The 20,000-nt window shown below is 41.6% G+C and overlaps 1 protein-coding gene across 1 annotated transcript in view; it reads left to right on the top strand.

The window, feature by feature from the left end:
- Positions 1-20,000, top strand: part of LOC308284999 (cadherin-18-like) — a gene marked incomplete at both ends in the record, with an annotated part of 162,810 nt that overhangs the window by 116,203 nt on the left and 26,607 nt on the right. The window contains 2 exons of the mRNA XM_080725719.1: positions 2,502-2,626; positions 17,049-17,163. Of these exons, the coding sequence (XP_080581845.1) occupies positions 2,502-2,626; positions 17,049-17,163 (240 nt within the window). The remainder of the gene's footprint in view (positions 1-2,501; positions 2,627-17,048; positions 17,164-20,000) is intronic.

Below are 20,000 nucleotides of genomic sequence, written 5' to 3' on the forward strand. Positions count from 1 at the left end.
GTACTGTCAAAGAAAATACGGTGACATAACTGACCATGTAAACAAATTCCAGCAAGACGGACTACGGACTTGGACAGTTTTCACAGCATGGGAGCCGAAGATGCCTATAACTCCAGTAGGCCTGCAACGTCACAAACGATCTGGCTCTCATGGGTTTTTGTGACAAGTTGCAAACTTCCACTGCATACAGCCTTCGTGTTGTCGCAGTATTCCCACTGAGTTTGAAAACAGACACAAATTGTTCTGTGTTTGCTTAATTACAGTTACAAGGGACTTTTAATGAGACATCATCCAAACAACAGAGGCATGAGACTAATGAACACACTGAGAGAGAGAACATGAGTTTGACAGTGACACTGCCATTGTCAGTATTGGACCATTGGTCAGGAGCATATCTCTGAAGTGTGAGGCAGCTTGATGTACAAGCACACCCCCTGGACATGACAGGGGCAGGGACTTGCAACCCTTGATGTTGATGCCAAGCAAGGGGGTATTGGGTGCTATATTGTCAGTATTTGTTATTACTTGGCTAGGGTTTGAACCATGACCTGCCAGTCTCAGGGCGGACACTAACCTATAGGCCACTGAGCTGATAATGCTGCGTGTACAGTTTACTGTACAGTATAACTCTTGGTGAGTTGAATATGACTTTGGTAATCATTTCTGTCATTTCTGTTGGAGGTGGATACGACAACTACTTTATATAACTAGTCCTTTCATCAGACATTAGTCATCACTCATTAGAATACATTTACATTTGATTTTAGATATGAACATCTGATCCAACAGCTATAGCCATAAATGAGTAAGGAGGTTTTATGTCTAGCTCAGTAAGATGTTGCCAGCCTGTTGGGGATCCACTGTTGTGGATAGGGAGCTGTAACCTTTTGTTGTTGAGTCATCTTTCTAAGCACTGAGCTACCTTAGCAATGAAGTCATAAATAATCAAAGAAATAAACTCATTCACCCTGCTTCCATTCGCTAAGATTCAGGTTTGTAAATCCTGCACTAAAGCTAAGGATTTAGGTTCATTCACTCCCTGGAAACGTCAATACCTTCCCATTTCATTAGTCAGTCTGAGTCCTTAATGTTCAATACAAAATACCTGCTAACTGATCTGTAATGTAAAATTGATTGATGTGTATAATAGGCCGGCAGTGATGCTTAACAGAGCTTAACCACTCTGTGTTTTTGTTGCATTTTAGCTGGTCTTCCTCAAGGTACCATAAGGATATAAACAGTTAAAGGAGTAGTTCACCACCAAAATGGCTTTTTTTCCCTATCGATTACTCAACCCATGGAGACTTGAGTTCAATGATAAATGCATTTCTGTCTCCATCCGGAATCAATGGGGTACATTTATTATTATGAAATTATTGTCTTTTTTTATTGATCTAAAGCAGGGGTTTTCAAAGTGGGTGACGGGGCACCCTGGGGTGCCGCGACGGCAGTCCAGGGGTGCCGCGAGATCATTTGATAATATTTGGAATTTATTTGGACCCTTGAAAAAATATTTAGTGTCATCATACAAGACTGTCGCACAAAACTAGTGAAAACAGCCGATCTACAAGCACACAACGCCTCGCAATGCGAGGGAGTGAAAATTATAATGTAGGGGTGCCTGGGATTAAAAAAAAATGTATGGGGTGCCCTGAGACAAAAAAGTTTGGGAACCCCTGATCTAAAATCTCCATGGGGTGAGTAATCGATAGGAAAAAAGTCATTTTGGAGTAAACTACTCCTTTAATGAACAGGTACTATCTATGCCTAGCTACTTTCCACCTTCTAGACCAGTGTTTCTCAAACGTTACTATAGTGTACCCCCTGCTATAATATGTGTATTTGTATGCTAGTTTCCACTCCAGATTTCTGACAAAAGCAATAGGCCTAATAATTGAAAACGGTGCCCTCGCACCTTTAAACTCCCTCATAATGTAGATGTCAATTCCCACATACTGCAAAAACAACTCTCCAGAACGTGTGCAATTAAATGACAATTAATAACAAACTGAAAACAAATGTATAATTATAAAAGAAGACATTATTAGTTCAACCGCTTGGTATAGCTAAGTTCTATAAGGGAACTGGGCAGTGGACATCTCCACACAGCAGGCCAAAATGATGATAGGGAAGGTATGGAGACAATTACACTAGTAATGTAAATGTTTTATGCTTTAATTATAAGTAAATTGTAATGGTGATAGAGAAGGTATGGAGATAATTACACTAGTAGTGTATATGTTTTATGCTTTAATTATAAGTAAATTGGGAGAGGAACATTTGGACTCACGCACCAAATTCTAGCGAGCCATTTATGACTTTTAGGGGGCCCTTGGTGCAGCCTAGAACAAACACTGTCCATGAAATGTAATTGAGCATGTTTTACTATTTCCACTGGGTGTTCCTTATAAACAGGGGGAGAAAATAATTAAACTGGCTGTTCTTCAGAAATGGAGAGATGCTGCAAACACCAACAAATGTTTTCTTGCCTTTCCTTTTAGATAACCCTCGTCTTGTGAGCCATGTTCCTGTGACTATCCAGGTGTTAGATGTCAACGACAATGTTCCTTCCATCGCAGGGGGCGGTGATGACATTATCGTGTGTCAGAGCACCAAAAATGGACAGGTAGGTGTTCGACATGCAGATTTTCCCTCTAAAGTAACATAAAACCTGAGGATTTTGACAACCGCTGTAGAACAATTATGTCCTGGCATAAATACAAAATACTGAGCTTTCTAACCATGTCAATATTATCTTTGTACTCGTTACCAAAAAAATCTTATTTTTTTAAGAAACACATACAGTAAACACACATAAAGCTCAGATCTTTAGTTAGATTCGCAAATTTGGTAGGGTAGCATTCAGCTGATCTATGGTTAGTTACAGCATTCAACAGTAGTAATCATCAGAATTTTGGGGCACGAGACAAACAATACTATTAAACATGACCCTGATAGTTACAACCTTAAGCTTTATGCCCAGAAGGTTCAGTGTTTCTCCCAGATTCCAGAGAAAAGGTGCACTTTCCCATTAATACGGTATCTCAATTTTTGTGGCAGCATTGGATATCAAAGATTTGCATATCTGAATAGACGGAGAGTCATCTCAAACCCACTTAGTCATTATTGCTTTTAACATTAGGAGGAATTGGACTATTTCTTTATGCACCAAAATCTGTTTCTTTTTTTATGCCTTCAAAGATTCCTGCCCTCAAGTGCCCCAGGCATTTAAATGCAATTGTTCTAAAGCTATTGGTGAGGTTGTGCTACAGTATGTAGCTAGTAGCTACTACTATAAATGATGGGAATCAACATTTTAATGGTCCATCCATCCATCTTCAACCGCTTATCTGGAGTCGTGGGGGCAACAGTTCCAGCAGAGAGCTCCAGGTCTGGGTTGAAAACAGTGAATCTGTCATTTAACATGGAGGGATTTATCTATATATACTTATTGTATGCATGCATGGGGAAATTCCGATAATAACCAAAAGTGCCCTTTCTAGCCTTACTAGCATGTCCATTTTATCTTGTATACCTTTGTGCTACCACCGCAAATCAGTTCCATCCAGTCATCCACCTTCTGTATCCGTCTTGCTTTATCTGGAAAACCCTTCCCAGTGCTTTACACTCTTGGTCCGATACAGTCTCCCTCCGTCCTCTTCTGTCTGAAATGAAGTAGCTTTACAAACTTTCTATCTTTCCATCTGGTCATATTATGCACTGCACATGCATGGAATCACCCTTTTATCCCTGCTGTCTTCTACACCAGTGTTTTTCATACTTTTTGTGTCCAATGCACACCAATGGCAAGTCAAAAATTCAAGGCACACCTGTAATCATAGTGAAAGCATATGTACGTGTTGTGATGCAACACATTTTGAATAATAATGATAAAACATGGTGAAATCTCGCTGCTACTACTATGTGTCATCATTTCGACAACGGCGTGTCGGGAAGGTTAGCGACTCACCCCACGGAGGTTAGGGTTAGGGTAAGGGTTAGGTTTGGGTGTCGAAAAGATGACACGTAGTAACAGCAAAACGCTCCCATAATACATCACATAAAAAAATGTCACGTATGATGACATGTCTAAAACGGTCGCCAGATTGAAAGTTAGGTTATAGAATTTGCCTTCATATTGGAAAATGAGAGTGATCCATTTCTGTACATAGTTGTATATGGTTGTCATAAAATCTCAAGGAAGGCCAGTGGCGAACACCGTTTGCGAACCACCGCCGCAACATGCTCGCCGCTCCAACACTAACAACGCAAGTGACGAAACCCTCAGACACGTGCAACCAACGCCAGAAACACATTCCCGTCCTCCCACTTCCATCCCCTCCCACTGTCTCTCTCCCGCCCTCCCTATGCTTGTGTTTGGCGTGCACACATGCGCAAACCCATCCGTTCCCCTTTTGTTGTGTGTCTGACACCATCAGTGGTGGATTTATCAGGCAAGCTGCAGACTTTGCAGCCTCTTGAACCCATAAATTATTCAAGCAGCGGTGCGTGGCTATGCCTCCACAGCCAGTCGCGAGATAACAGCAGCAGAGACGATCATATTAAACCTCAACATCGGGCTGCTCATCACCCAAACCCCCCCCAACCCAACCCCCTTCTCTCCTCTCCTTCCTCTTCTCTCCCCTCCTCTACTAAACCTGGCCATCCTCTTCGCTCATAAAAAGTGTTTATCATCCCTCATTCAGATTTGGCCCTGCTGCGAAGCAAAGCACGAACGCTCAGATCCGTATCACAGCAATAGCTCTCTCCTGGCTCATAAACACAACACACACACACACACACACACACACACACACACACACACACACACACACACACACACACACACACACACACACACACACACACACACACACACACATACACGTAGGCGTGAATATGGAACCGCACAAACAAGCTCACACATCACACTATCTCTCATTATAATCTGTTATAATCTGTCTCCCGCTGTGCAGTGTGCACATATCTCTCTCTTTCTTTCTCTCTCTCTCTCTCTCTCTCTCTCTCTCTCTCTCTCTCTCTCTCTCTCTCTCTCTCCCTCCCCTCACTCTTCCCCTCTTGCTATACTCGTATCCTTGAACGCAGCTCTTAAGCTGCAGTGTGTATGCACGCATGTGTCTGCAACTGTGTAATCAGCTAGCTTGGCTGGAGGCGACAGACAATGCATGCATTACACAGAAGATGTCAAGGGGGGCTAACACTCTTCCCTTTTCTCTTTTTCTTCTCGCCAGCATTGCACCAAATTAAGATCAGGAAACCTGTGAATTTCTCTCTGGCCTCATGTGTGCACAATATTCTGCAACATTTCAAGAAATTACATTTCTTTTTCACAATTGATTGCTGAGAACAATTCAGAATAGGTCAGCTGAACGTTTAGGTTGAGGGGCATCTCATATCCATGCCTTGTTTACGGTATTAAACGCAACAAGAGCCTTTCTACATTAACCCATTAAGACGTGAGGCCGATTCAGTTTTCATATGTTGCTATAGCAGTGGTGCTCGAACCCTTTTCATGTCAGGGAGGATAGGGATGGGACGATAAGCGGTATTATCGTTTATCGTGATAAAAAACACTCACGATAATCTTATCGTGGAGATTTAATTTATCGTCTTCCGTCATGCACTGGGATCAATTCACCTTTTATTTGCCGAGCTGCATATCCGGTACCACTTAAACCCTCTATAATTGGTAAAAGGTACTTATAATATACATACTTGATACAGTCTTTTTTTCATTCTCTCTCAAATGTCTTTGCCAAAAAATAGCCGATCTACAAGCTCACAACGCGTCATGTTGTGACGCGTTGTGAGCTTGTAGATCTGCTATTTCTTTGCAAATTTTCCACCCCAGGATAATGGATTTTGATTATCGTGATAATATCTTAAATCGCGATTTCTTTTGTCACAATAATCGTCATATGAAATGTTCATATCTTCCCATCCCTAGTCAGGGACCCTCAAAAATTACATGTAGCTCTGGACAGATGTCTGTCCGTCTGTCCACAGCTAATCTCACAAAATGCTGGACCCAGTCAGTCAGCACCACATACCTACATTTCTTGTGCACACTGCCAGTAGGCCAAAATGATGGAAGTCAATGGGGCTCAGATCGTGTGAAACGTAACAGAGCACTTGTTGGCCACAGGAAGTCGGAGGTTATGTGAGTTTTCCTCCCATGTGGATCTCGAGATCCATCCGGGTTTGTCTCTATGTATGTCTATTCCAAAAGCAGACCAATCACTGCTCATCACTGACATCATGAGACAGAAACTTGACCTAGTGTAACTCACTTCAGCAGAACATTGTTTTATGCAGTACAACACCGGTTCCCAAACACTGGGTCGGGACCCATTTGGTCAGGGTTGATACTTTAGTACCCCATTTTTGGGTCACGAACGGATTTTTATGGGTCATGACTCAAGTAAAAATCGAATTTTCTTTTCCTACATTAAAAAAATAAAAAAAATAAAAAATAAAAAAATATATATAAATATATATATATATATATATATATATTTCAAAAGTCGAAACACACAGATAACAGCCAAGGCCAAACCTCATTGAACAAAACGATTGTCATGGAATAATGATGAAATGATAAAGTTTCTTCTTTTGGAACAAACAAAATAGCAAAAAAGTCCAAAAAGTCTTTGTCCACACTGAAAGTATAAAAAATTATGACCATGACGGGCCGCATAGACATGCCACAGGGGCCACGTGCGGCCCACGCAGGTTGAATAGCGCTGGCGCTGCATTATAAGCACAAAAGGTAAGCGATCGGCAACATGCCTCGTACAATATATTCATCTTACAGCCACAAAACTGAATGCAATCTGCCCAAGCCTAAGCCGACGTATTTTCTATACCCGAGAGAGTGTAAGCATTATCCAAACAAAGGTTCCACGAGATTTGTTCTCAGATGGCAGGATTCAGTCCTAAGTGCTAACCATTACACCATGGAACCTTTTCACCTTGCAAATGGTTGTGCTCTCATCTGGACATCTTTAAATAATTTATATTTTTAAAAACAAAAAACTAATGAAGCTAAACATAAACCACCTAACAGGCTATAGCTAAAGACTGAGAGAAGCCGCAAGCTCTTGTTAGCCTCTGTTGTGTTTTTCTTTATTTTTGCCGTTCAATGCTGGATGGCGCTCTAGTAGAGGATGTAGAAACAGATTTGCATCATTTACGGCATTGTGGTGTCTTGCTTGTTGACCATCCAAGGTCAAATTCCTGCTGCAACCGTGTGTCCAAGTTTCATTGGCTGTCATTTCATGCATCCTCTATCTGGAAAACGACCTTATACCCCAGTTATAGTCATGTGTAAATTTAATAGCCTTTTTTCCATTATCGCTGTTTTTGTGCACTCATAAATAAACAGATGTTCTGCCTATTTGTACTCAAGACAGAGGTGGTGGTGGTTGATTGCGACCGAAGGTCGCATATACTCTGAAGAACCGTGTCACTTGAGTGTCCTTCCTTCCTTCCGTATCCTCGTGACCGTCCGTATCCTCTGTGATGTCAGTGTGATGTCAGCGAGTTGTGACATCACTTCCTGTACAGGGCGGCTACACGAAATGTGGATAACACTATATATGGAGATAGTCCAGTCCATCATGTCATATGGGACTACCGTCATAGAAAGTAGCCATTGTTAGGCCGGAGTCATTGGCTGTCTAAACATGGAGATGTGGATAACACTATATATGGAGATTGTCTAGTCCAATATGTTATATGGGACTACCGTCATAGACAGTAGCCATTGTTAATCCGGAGTCAATGGCTGACTGTCTGTACAGGAAGTGATGTCACATGACATACTTTTTATGCCCATATATGAGTCCTTCTGTACCACATCTCCATGTTTAGGCAAACTCCACACAGAAAGGCCCTATCGCCAACCCAACCTAGGGTGTGAGCGATAGGGCCTTTCTGTGTGGAGTTTGCATGTTCTCCCCGTGTCTCCTAGGGTTGATACCCTCACAAAAACATGAACAAACTCCCCCCAGAATGACAACAACTAGAATCGTCAGAGAAACGCTGTGGTTGGCCAGATGGTCAAGAATTGGCGCGACCTCGCCCTTTAGGGCGAGGTCATTTGGACCTATACATGGAGAAATGGAGCAAATCTGTTTGGCCTAAACATGGAGATGTGGTACAGAATGACTCATATATGGGCATAAAAAGTATGTCATGTGACATCACTTCCTGTACAGACAGTCAGACAGACAGCCATTGACTCCGGCCTAACAATGGCTACTGTCTATGACGGTAGTCCCATATGACATGATGGACTGGACTATCTTCATATATAGTGTTCTCCACATCTCCATGTTTAGGCCCTATCGCTCACACCCTAGGTGGGGTTGGCGATAGGGCCTTTCTGTGTGGAGTTTGCATGTTCTCCCCGTGTCTCCTAGGGTTGATACCCTCACAAAAACATGAACAAACTCCCCCCAGAATGATATCAACTAGAATCGTCAGAGAAACGCTGTGGTTGGCCAGATAGTCAAGAATTGGCGCGACCTCGCCCTTTAGGGCGAGGTCGCATGTCACCCTGAGGTCGCATTCCACCCTCAGGTGTCTTACTAGTATCCATTTTCTTGATCACATAAAACCTGACAGTAAATAGAATAACATTACTTCAGTATCTCTGATACTGTAATATCAGAATAGTCCTTTAGACTTTATCCTGGTATCATATTGCTGGGAGTTTGTCCCTTACCCAGGTTATTGAAAACAAGTTAGTACCAGCATAAGAGGAATACGCAACATTGAGGAGGTACTGGTGCGTGTGTAAATGTGCATTGTGCTCATTGGGAAAGACACTGAACCCTTGAGGTCCTTAAGCTGCTGTGTATAAGAGCTTCATCAAGATGCCTGAACCGTAAATTAATGTGTCCATTAAATGTTCCACGGCATTAAATAGTGTAGGCATTAGGCAACAACATATTCCACATGGTTGAGTTTAAGTAATTGCAGATGAAGTTATTGATTGCAATTTGAAGTAGGTTGGTAGTCGTGTGTAAAGAATATTGTAAATATCCTAGACCTGCTGATACAATTGAAATGGAACATGGACTAATAAGACCTAATTGGACAGGCTGGGTATTTCCATACTGCCACTAGTTTCCTTCAGACCTTCAATTTACCACCATTCTCCTCTACAATTATTGGAAAACATCCATTTACAATTATGTGCATTAATGTTTATCTGTCTAATGTTATATTTCATATTGACCAATATGCCCCTATGTTATTTAATTCTTTACAAAAGCAAACATGGTGTGTGGAAGTCAGAAGTGTGTGGGGAAGCACTGATGTGATAGAGGTGGGATAAGGAGTGTCTGTCCACAGGTTTCACTAGAAGGGCAGGTATGCATGCGTGTGTTTGCAATGATAATTTGTTCTGCCTGTATCTGGGCACGTGAAGCGATTTAGATTGTACTCTTTATGGAGAACATTTTGCCTGCCGGGCTGAGGGTGCAATCAATTCAAGAAGGACACCTCCACAGAATGGCCCACCATTTCAAAGACTTTGTTGGACAGAGAGTCCACTGAACCAGACACGGCTTCCATGCTGCAGAACAGCAGAACATCAAGTATAGTGGCTCGGACAAAAGAACATAGGATTTCCCTGTTGGCTCCAAAGGAAAAGTAAATCCTCTGCTGCACATGGTGGCTCGAGAACAGAGCCATATTGTCCACAACTCCTTGAAGTACTTGAATGACATTGTTTGTTTAATGGACTGGTTGTGATTGTGAATGATGACAGGAGTGTTGAGGATGAGATGCCGGGCCGAGGTGCACTCAAATCACCACTCGATCGTGAACGGACGTGCAGCATGAGTGGAGGGGATCGATAGACAGACACACACACAGATAGAACATGCCACTTATTTTGGTTTCTTATTCTGCTTGTACATACTGTAGTTGTAGCAATCCATAAACAGCAGGGTACTGAAGACAGATAGAGAGAGAGAGAGAGAGAGAGAGAGAGAGAGAGAGAGATGATGATGATGATGATGATGATGATGAGGAGGAGGATGCTTATGAGCTTCTTTCTTTGTACATTCATAGTATAATAAACCTGGATATTTTTTGTTACAGCGACCTAAAGAGGATTATACTGTAACTGACCCAAAATTACTTTTTTCTATCGATTACTCACCCCATGAGTTCAATAATATATTTTTTTGTTTTTTGTTTTTTTGTCGCATTCCATCTGGAATCAATGGGGGTACATTTATTATAATGAAATTATAGGCTTAGGAATGCGACAAAAACAAAAATATTATTGAACTCAAGTCTCCATGGGGTGAGTAATCAATTGGAAAAAAGTCATTTTGGGCGTGAACTACTCCTTTAACATAATTGTAATAAACCTTGGTCGCAGGTATGAGAATGTAGAGATTATTTCTACTATGAATACTGTACCAATAACAGAGACAGAACATAATCTTTATTGACAAAAAAAAACACAAGACATACAGTCTTGTACTGTGCAATGTTGAACCCAGGCTGATTCATAACCTGCCCCCCCTCTAATGCTGTTCAAGTCACGAGAATCGAAGTATGAATTAAGGGGAACAGCAATATTTAAGAAAAAATGATGGAAAGACAAACTCAAAAGGCAGATGCATATCTGTCATAGGGGTAAATCTGTGGAACCAACTAGATAAAGACCTTAAAATGTCAAATTCATTAAAAACATAAAAAAAACATATAAAGCAAGGTTAATTGAAAAAAAAAATAGAAACTGGATAATTAATGTTTATGTGTACCGGTATATTGATTGATAACATTTTCTTTTGTTTGATCTACTTTTCTTTTGTTTGATCTAAATTGTAATTTTTGAAGATTTAAGATACTAACTAAATGCCACCCACATGGGCCAAAAACCTGAATACAGTCAATCGTCCCTCTAAACCACCCCACACAACGTTACAACCCCTTAGAGCATTGCAAATGAACAGAGCAACACACGCCAGTATTACCACCCCTCAGGGCACAACACACAACACTGCACAGCAGGAATAATACTCCCTCCATGAACATGTGCGCTAAGGGCATATACAGTATACATATGTTGGCTATCTCATTTGGCTATGTTTCTCTGCTGTGTTTCCTGACTTATTGCATCAGCGACTGCCCGCCCAGTGCAGTGAGTTGCCTCCTAACTCTTCATAGGCAACAGGAGACCACTTGCACCCAGCTGGTCAGTCACAGCTGAAATCTGGTCAGTAATTGATTTCACCAGTACAAATGGAGAAATAGTCTTTGATTGCCGTCATTGCCTCCGCTCCGAAGGCACTCTACTGTATAAATGCAGTTAATGCTTGTCATTAGTAAAATATTTATACAAAAGTGTTTGCAAAATAGTGAAAATAACAGGCTCACAGCATGTTGCACCGTGACGCGCTGTGATCGGTTATTGTTGCTGCTTTTGCGCAACACTGTCATGAAGTTTGGGGAATTCATTTATCAAAAAAGCATAAGATAGATAGAGATAAAAGGTTTCTGCCTGACAGTGGAAAAATGCATCTAATCCTTCCTTGGACTCTCCTTGGGCACCTCCACATGCAAGCCGTCAGAGTATAAAGAAGAGCGCCTGAAGAACAATTCAGAGACATTATGTGCTGACTGTCTGAGAAATTGAAACAGATCAAACCCAATTTTCCACCGTGACAATCTCCACGTACGGCACACTGCCATGCCTGGAGATACAACTCCTCTGTTAAGAAAGAGGGTTTTTAGTTCAGGGTGAACACTGAGAATAAACCCAGATGATGAACAATCCACTATAAACGGTGAACAGCAATGTTCCAGGGCAACCTGAATACCTTTGAGGAAGACGGAGCACAGGAGGAGAAAGTCCACTCTGATGATGATGATGATGATGACACCCCCACCACATAGGCCAGTGGTTCTCAACCTTTTCAGACCGCGACCTGAAAAGGACCTTTAATTTGTCATTTTAGAGGTATTACAAATTCCTTAAATTGTCACTTTGGAAATGTGCAGATACCCTCTACAGTCTACACACTTAAACTTTATGTTGGTTTGATTACTGTTGAGAGAGAAAACAATGTTGCACATTAAGTTAGTCATCTGGGGACCCACCAAAATAATTTGGGGACCCCCCTGGGGGTCCTGACCCATAGGTTGAGAACCACTGACATAGGCCAACTGGACATCCTACCTTCAGCTGCCAACATCACAGAAGAACGTCCCTACCACAGCTGGCCCTACTCCTTTGTTGGGTTGAGAGAAAGATACACTGTTTCTAGATAAAGCAAGTGGAGATGGAACACACTCCAATGTGGGCAGACGGCAATCCAGAGCAAGCAGAACTCTATTGCTCAGTGAAGCACGAGAAAATACGGAGATTCACTCACAAGCCTCCCCGTGTGCGCTTATGCATCTCATGTCAGCGTTCTGAGAGAGTCATGGTGTGTAACAACAGCATCAGAGACTGACAGCAGTTGTCAACACTATAACCTATGCATTTATTTCAGAAGATACTGACACAAAATGAACTGATGACGCAGCAGACCCCAGCACAGAAGCTTCAGTATTGAAGAATTCTCCTTCACTGAGACAGATAGTTATTGTCAAGTTCATCCCAAAGTTACAAAACTCACTCCATAACAATTTCACTTGTCATTTCTCCTTTCTGATTCTCTTTCACGTGGGTGGGATCAGGACTCTGGTCCTCTATACTATATTGTCTATAGATATAGCATAATGTACAGTACAGTATGTGTTCTTTTAAGTCTTTTGCTGTTGCCACTGCTAGTGACTCACATCTCTCGCACATTTTCTCAAATAGAGGAATTGGGCATGCTCATAGGAATGCAAGCTGGGAGATGTTCAAGGCAGAAAGGTGCGAGGACCATAGACTTCACAATATGTACTGTCGTTCCGGCTGTGTGCTCTACACAGAGAGTCAGCAGATGTTGATTTGGGAATCGTACGCACATAATATACTGTACAGAATAGCCAGCAGGATGGGCCAACATTACCGCCTCGGATAAGCAGTTTATAAAAGGCTGGGGAGAGCTGCGAGCTGTAAACAGTTCTTTCTACATGCCTCTGATACTTCATGCAAGATCCTCCCATGTAAAAACAAGTGGCTTAGTGAGTTAATTTTGATTCAAAAACTCTTCACATTACTTTATATTCTCAAGGTTTAGATGATTTTGTTGATAGCAGCCAGCTGTAAAAGCCTAAAAAGCCAAACAGTGTAGAAAGGTGCAAGTGAGCACACAGTTATAAACAATTATTGAGCCCTAAGAGTTGGGTTAGAAAATTATATCTCAGTTGTGAGTGAGAAAAGTGTCATTGTTGGTGTTTGATAAAAAATAAAAAGCACCCTCCATTTCTTTTATAACAGCAATGGAGCTAATGAAACACTGATGAAACCCACTGTAACCTAATGACATCGGTGATATTAGACTTAATATTTTGGGAAGGACTTCAGGCACTACTGAGGATGGAAATAACATCATAAAAAGAGAGGCAGTGAAAAGTAGCAGAATTTGAGATAAATAAACACAGACACTTAGAAGATAAAACTGCTTTAATCAGCTGATACAATTTGGAACCGAATCCATTAATAATGGAAGAAAGTACAGATCTTTTATGTATGGAAGAAATGTATGGAAGAAAGTGGTCTTTTATTAAGACCAGTTTTGTGATTGATTGATTTATTAGGCCACCAATGATTAGGCCGATGTATGCAAAACAGAGCATGATCTGGATGGGTCTATAACACTGTCTGGAATTGGAAAAGGTTGTTAGAGACATACAGTATTTGTCACTACAAGGCTAATGGCCAACAGTTTATGTATAATGACCCGTGTTGGTGTTATAGAGTAAAGGGTGGTTGGTGGTGGTGCTGGAGGGGGAGTTGATGAGTGGCCCTTCACCATCATTTCTAAGGATGGGCACTTATGTTTGTGAACTAATTAGCGACCAGTCCTAGATTCGTTGGTCTGTTAGTCTGTTTCACTGGTGCTTTAGTCATTAGCTCTAATGAGAAACGTGTGAACTCTAAATCATACAAGGTTTACATTGACATTTTAATTGTGTGTGTGTGTGTGTGTGTGTGTGTGTGTGTGTGTGTGTGTGTGTGTGTGTGTGTGTGTGTGTGTGTGTGTGTGTGTGTGTGTGTGTGTGTGTGTGTGTGTGTGTGTGTGTGTGTGTGTGTGTGTGTGTGTGAGAGAGAGAGAGAGATCTATATCTATCTAAATCTAAATCTATATCTATATCTATATCTATATCTATATATCTATATTTCAAATCTGGAATCCTTCTCCATAGCTGCCATTGCCTGGCTAGGTTTGTTCTATTCAGTCATGGTTCTTCCATTAAAGTGACTGAGTTTTATAAGAATGTCTTTGGCATTGGAACTATACTGACCATTAAATCTAAGCTTAAATCCATTGGCACTGAAGTTCATGGATTAAGCTCAAACTCCTCAGCTCCCAGCTAGCCGTGATGGAGCCTGCTAGCAGTTGCTGGACTTCCCCTGTGGATTAAAGGGCTGCCATGGATCCTTGTGAATCCACCAGTGGTGTGGATTCACAAGGGGTTTCTGTGGTGAAAGGAAAATCTAAGAAGAGGAGAGCCTTCCCTGCCTTGACATTTCAGCTAAAGAAGATTTACTGCCACTGTCAAACTTATTTTCTCCATTGGTGGAGATCACTGCAGTTTTTCTCCCACTCACACACCTAAGCCCTAACCCACTGGTCAGGAAGCGTTAGGCCCTTTGCCCCAGCTCTCCATCCAGCTTTCCATCTACTTCCCCCTCAACCAAGCATCCCTGGGATGATGCCTCTGAGAGGGACACTTCATTTCTTCATCCTTCTTTGTGAAATGGTCCCAAACCGCGCTACACAATCACTTTCTTTCCAGTGTGAAAATGTCTATTTATGCAAATTAACCAATGAGCCCATATTTGAATATTTGATTCTATTTTTATAAATGGCTGCCTGGCTAACTGAATTAATGTTGACATCCCTGTCCAAGAGAATATTTTGTGTTTGGGGCAGACACTGAAGTTTGAGAACCACTGTTTTAGTTAAAAGGACATTGTTCCAGGGTTGGGAGAACATTTTGAAGGAAGGGAGAAGGGAACATCCCAGGACCTCCTGGGCTCTGTCTCCAAATAGGATCCCACTGGTTTCTTCAGTTTGTGTTTCTTCTGACTGATCAGCTGGTTGACGCTTTGGCTGCCTGCTCTATAACTACTTTAATATTTTAATGAAGATTTGGAAAGTAATGCGAAGTCATTAAAATTCTCAGTCTGATTTTTTTCCTATAACTTGTGATGTGTAACGATGTGATGTGTGAATGATTGATAGTGAATTACCGGTACACTGTAAAGTGCATTTGAGTGGTCGGAAAGACTAGACAAAGCGCCATAATTAACTTCAACTTCACAGTTAATTTATAATTTACCATACTGTAGATACGTAGATGGTGTCACATCCTCTGTAGGCTGTTGGTAAATGTCAATAAAATGCAACTTCTCAAATCTACAAAATTAGAAGTGACCTTCTAGATAAATGACATTAGATCCAGCAGTGGCATTTTATTTTGCTTGAGTACCTGCAACCCAAAATTAATGTGCACATTTTGATGTGAATACATTACCAATTCTTGCTGGCTCTCTGCCTGATATGTTTTCAGGCAGCCCAGACTTACTGCACACCCCACGGAATTAAAGAAGATATATAAAGGAGATATAGTGCTAATGCTTTCACAATTTCGCCATAGGCAGAATGGTTTACATGGCATTCGCTTTACTCTCCCTGTTTCTGACTCCCTTCTTTTCTTCTTTTTAAGTGTGCCTGTTATGCAGTAACAGGCAACTTATTGTTATCACTCATACTTAAGCCAGACATACACACACACATGTATTTCCCCAAAGTTTGGCACGCTACTCCTCCCACAGTTTTTGCACCACACACTCGCGCCATATGTCAAATCGACCGGCTTACTCGGGAATCGTGTGCTATTACTTTTCTAAGAGAAAGGTTCTATAGTTTAATTGATATTAATTTATTAGTGAATTAATTTCCCCCATTTTTTCCCTGGATTCCTTGGGTCAAGACGCATCTCCCGATATAGGCCACGCCCATTTGCGCCAGGCTAGATTTTCCGCCATCTTGAATTATCTCCAAAACACACTTTTTGCTCCTTTTCCTACATATTTTCTTCAAATGTCTTAAAAACCGGTACACATGATCTATGAAGCCATGCAATAAACATAGTCAAAGGATATTTCGATAGTCCATACCGTTCGTTCGTAACGCGCTTCCAAAGTTAGCGGGAGGGGCACGTTTCGCAAACGATAGCCATAAATCACAAACAATAGGTCGAGTCAACACTGAATTTCAACCACAGGTCGGGGGTGGCATACTCAACGAATCCCCAAAAGCATTTCCACTTCGACCCCTAGGGGGCGTCACAAACGCGCAAAACGTAACCGTTTCGTGCCAGAACGCGTTTTTCACGGGGACCGACCCTCTCACGACGAAACGCAGACGACTCGGCGGATGGTCTCACAGTCCAAACCGCTACACGAGGTCGCGCATTTAGCGAGCTGCAGGCACACTTGTCAAAATTGACTCTGTCAATTCTAGTTTTTTTTACTTCTGCCCTTTTCCCCCCCTCTTCCCCTCTTTCTTTATTCTCTCCCATTGTTTGTTTATTTAGTTAGGGTTAGGGTTATATTTTAATTGCCTCTCTTTTATCTATTTTTCTTGTTTTGTCTTTTTTAATGTTGACTTTATCTTTTTAATGTAGCCTACTATAAGACTCACTTATTACTACCCTACTCTTTTCCTTGCCCAATTTCCCATTGTAATTTCATCCCTTCCCAAGTTCTAATTTAGTTCCTGGACTTATTTATAACTCATTATATTTCCTATACTTCCTCTGTAATTATTTTAAAAAAAAATCGTCTTCCTTTCGTTCTATCTCATTTTTATGATCTCTTCCCTCTGCCTCTGCAGGTTGTTCAGACCCTCCGGCCAGTAGACCTGGACAACTTTGCTAATGGAAAGTTCTCCTTCTCTCTTCCTGCTGATGATGCATTCAACCCAAACTTCACCCTGAAGGACAATGGAGGTAAGCTGCAAAACCAGAGGTTACTGCATGCCGACTACCTGCTTAAAAATGAGTGGAATAAGCAATAAAACTACTGACACTCATATCGCTAAGCTAGCTTTTACCTAACCAACTGTGAGTTTATGGCACATTAAAAACCATGGCCATTGGGTTTTATATGTCCTTCAGTAACAATACAACAGCTCACAGTAAAATAGAGCTTGCTTTTGCTATCCTCGCAACTTCTGACCCTCAAAACAACCTGCGGACCATTTGCTTGGAATTGTGTTTTTCACTTTGTTCAAAGGCTTTCAAAGGAAATATCTCTAAGGGCAAATATCCGTACTTTCATTGAGCCATATTTTTGCTGCGCATAGGCTAGAAACAAAAAGAGAAACACTCAGAGAGAATTGTTTCGTGGAGGTACGTAGTATGTGAAAACTTACACTCGCTTATTTACTAAATGGATATTTGCCTTTTCTTTATAAATGTAGTTTTAGTTTTGTTTGTTTGCTTCAGCTTCTGGAACTCAGTGCAAAAACATGAGCAACATTACCTGAACATTGTAGGCATATTTAAGGTTCTTATGACACTTTGTTTAATGCTGAACAAACTCAATTTCCATCTGACTTTGAAGCATGTCACTATTGATTTAGACATGACTTATGGCAGCATGTGTCTGTCAAATGGTGTCTTCGAACCGATCCCTTTAAGCAAGGTCTGTACTGTGATATGCACAGGTGTGTCCATATGGCCTACATTTTCTCACAGACCTTCCATAGCAATGTCATTGTTGTACTAAATCCATCTTATGACCAGTGTGGCATGTCTCCCCCCCTGCCCTCTTTCCTGTCCCCCTCCGCTGTGTTCCAAATACAAAATAAAAATCCCTCATTTGCGGTGCACTTCCTGACATTACTGTCACTTCATCACCCCAAGGTGTTATACAAAGCTTGGCAAGGTTGTATTATGGCCAGTGTTTGTCTGTATGTACAGTATGTCTGTCCTTTCCAAAGTAGACCAATCACAGCTCATGCTGCTATGTGCATGAATTACAGTATACAGTATATCAATAAACAGAACCACCTTTGGCCATGAAAGCCTGCAACGCCTGGGGAAGTACAGAAAGTGGAAGTTAAACTCCTGAAGCCTTTAGTTGAGCATCGATATATGTATTTAATTTGACATTTTATTAGGCTACATTTCTTGGGACAATCTTGAACAGGGTACTTGTGGAAAACCTTTGTTGTTTATGGTGATGTATTCTAAAGGGAGGACCGGCTGGCCTGCCGGCTAGCGGACCACCATCACTCTGACTCAGACATAATAACCCTAACCCTAACTGATACAAGCCCCGACACTATGACTCTGACATATCGGTTGGATCGGCCGTGCGACATAGGTGTGAGGGCCGCAAGGCGGCCAGAACTCTAGATGTGATGTAGCAGCTCGAACCTCTAGTACATTAAGATAGCTCTTTCTATTTGGCCAAATGAGGCTTAGACTGTCACCATGCTGGACACGCACCTTTTGCCACTGATCACTGCATTGTGATTATTTTGTGTGACTTCGTTCACAAGCTCCACACATAACTGTAGTAGTACGCTACGCACACAGGCTTTTTCCCCCCGATTGAAGGTTGACTTTGTCCTTCACACAATGTCATGTTTCATATGGCTTAACCAGGTAAGACTTATAAACTGTTGACCAGTGTCCCCTATGGGTCCTACACTAGGTCCCCTACTTTTGTTCACGTCTACACCAAATCTATTTGTGAAAATAGCAGATCTACACACTCACGAGTTCTGTTGCGATGTGTTGTGAGCTTGTAGATTGGCTATTTTCACAAAATCTTCACCCCAGAATAGAGAATATGGACGCTAGGGTTCATGTCAAATGGATAACTAGAACCAATTCCTCTAGTCTATTCCCTACATACTGCTATTACTGCATGATTCCAAGTTCTGAGTAAAATATAATGATACACAAACACTGTCTAGACATGTGTTCAATATGAACACATTTGCCATCATACAGCATCGTGGCATCATTTCACGTGATGCTACTACTGGCTGCACCCAACTGAAATGTTGCATTATGTTGTTACTCACATGTGCAAGTTCCACAGGGCATGCTGTAAACCAGGGCATGTTGGAGCAACCCCATGCACAGCCCTAACAGCGCAAACATATTTGCCGTGATTGTCACCAATGCAAACATATAGGCACTAGGCAGTTTGCATGTCTGTTGTTTGTTTTACGGCGAGACTGTTGCTCACTATCTCTCTCTCTCTCTATCTCTCCTCCCCATGAGATCTGCTTTTAATGTCCAGGAGAAAACCTGAAGCACTGTTGCCTTGGTTACCGAACTCCTGGAAGTTTTCCTTTCCTTTTTTTATGATTTTCCTTGTCTTTTCATTTTGGGTTTGAAGGTTTGAGGAGGAAATGGAGAGGACGCGGTCTGAACCCGCGGTGGTTGGGAGGTGTTTCTGTTCTCTTTCTCTGGCTGTCATGCAGTGGTAGAAGAGGTACTGAGGTTTTGTTTTACTCAAGTAACAGTCGGCAAAGTAACTTGTAACATAAGCTGAAATATTCAAGTCAAGTAAAAGTACAAAGAAAATGGTGTAAGTACTTGAGTAAATGTACTTTCCATTACTGCTGCCACTTCCTCCCCCATCTCTCCCTCTGTTCTCTTTCTCTGCTCCACTCTCTTCTCAGAGTCATACAGTAGATACTGCAGCAGATAGATATCACATCGTTATATCTTTTCTCCTTTGCTCTCCTCTGTTTTTCTCATTCTCTCATCTCCCCCCTGCTCTCGTCTCTTCCGTTCCCGGCCTTCTCTCTGTTCCCCTCTTC

The sequence above is a fragment of the Nannobrachium achirus genome (genome assembly GCF_963921795.1).
Source record: "Nannobrachium achirus genome assembly, chromosome: 5".
NCBI classification, from domain to species: Eukaryota; Metazoa; Chordata; class Actinopteri; order Myctophiformes; family Myctophidae; genus Nannobrachium; species Nannobrachium achirus.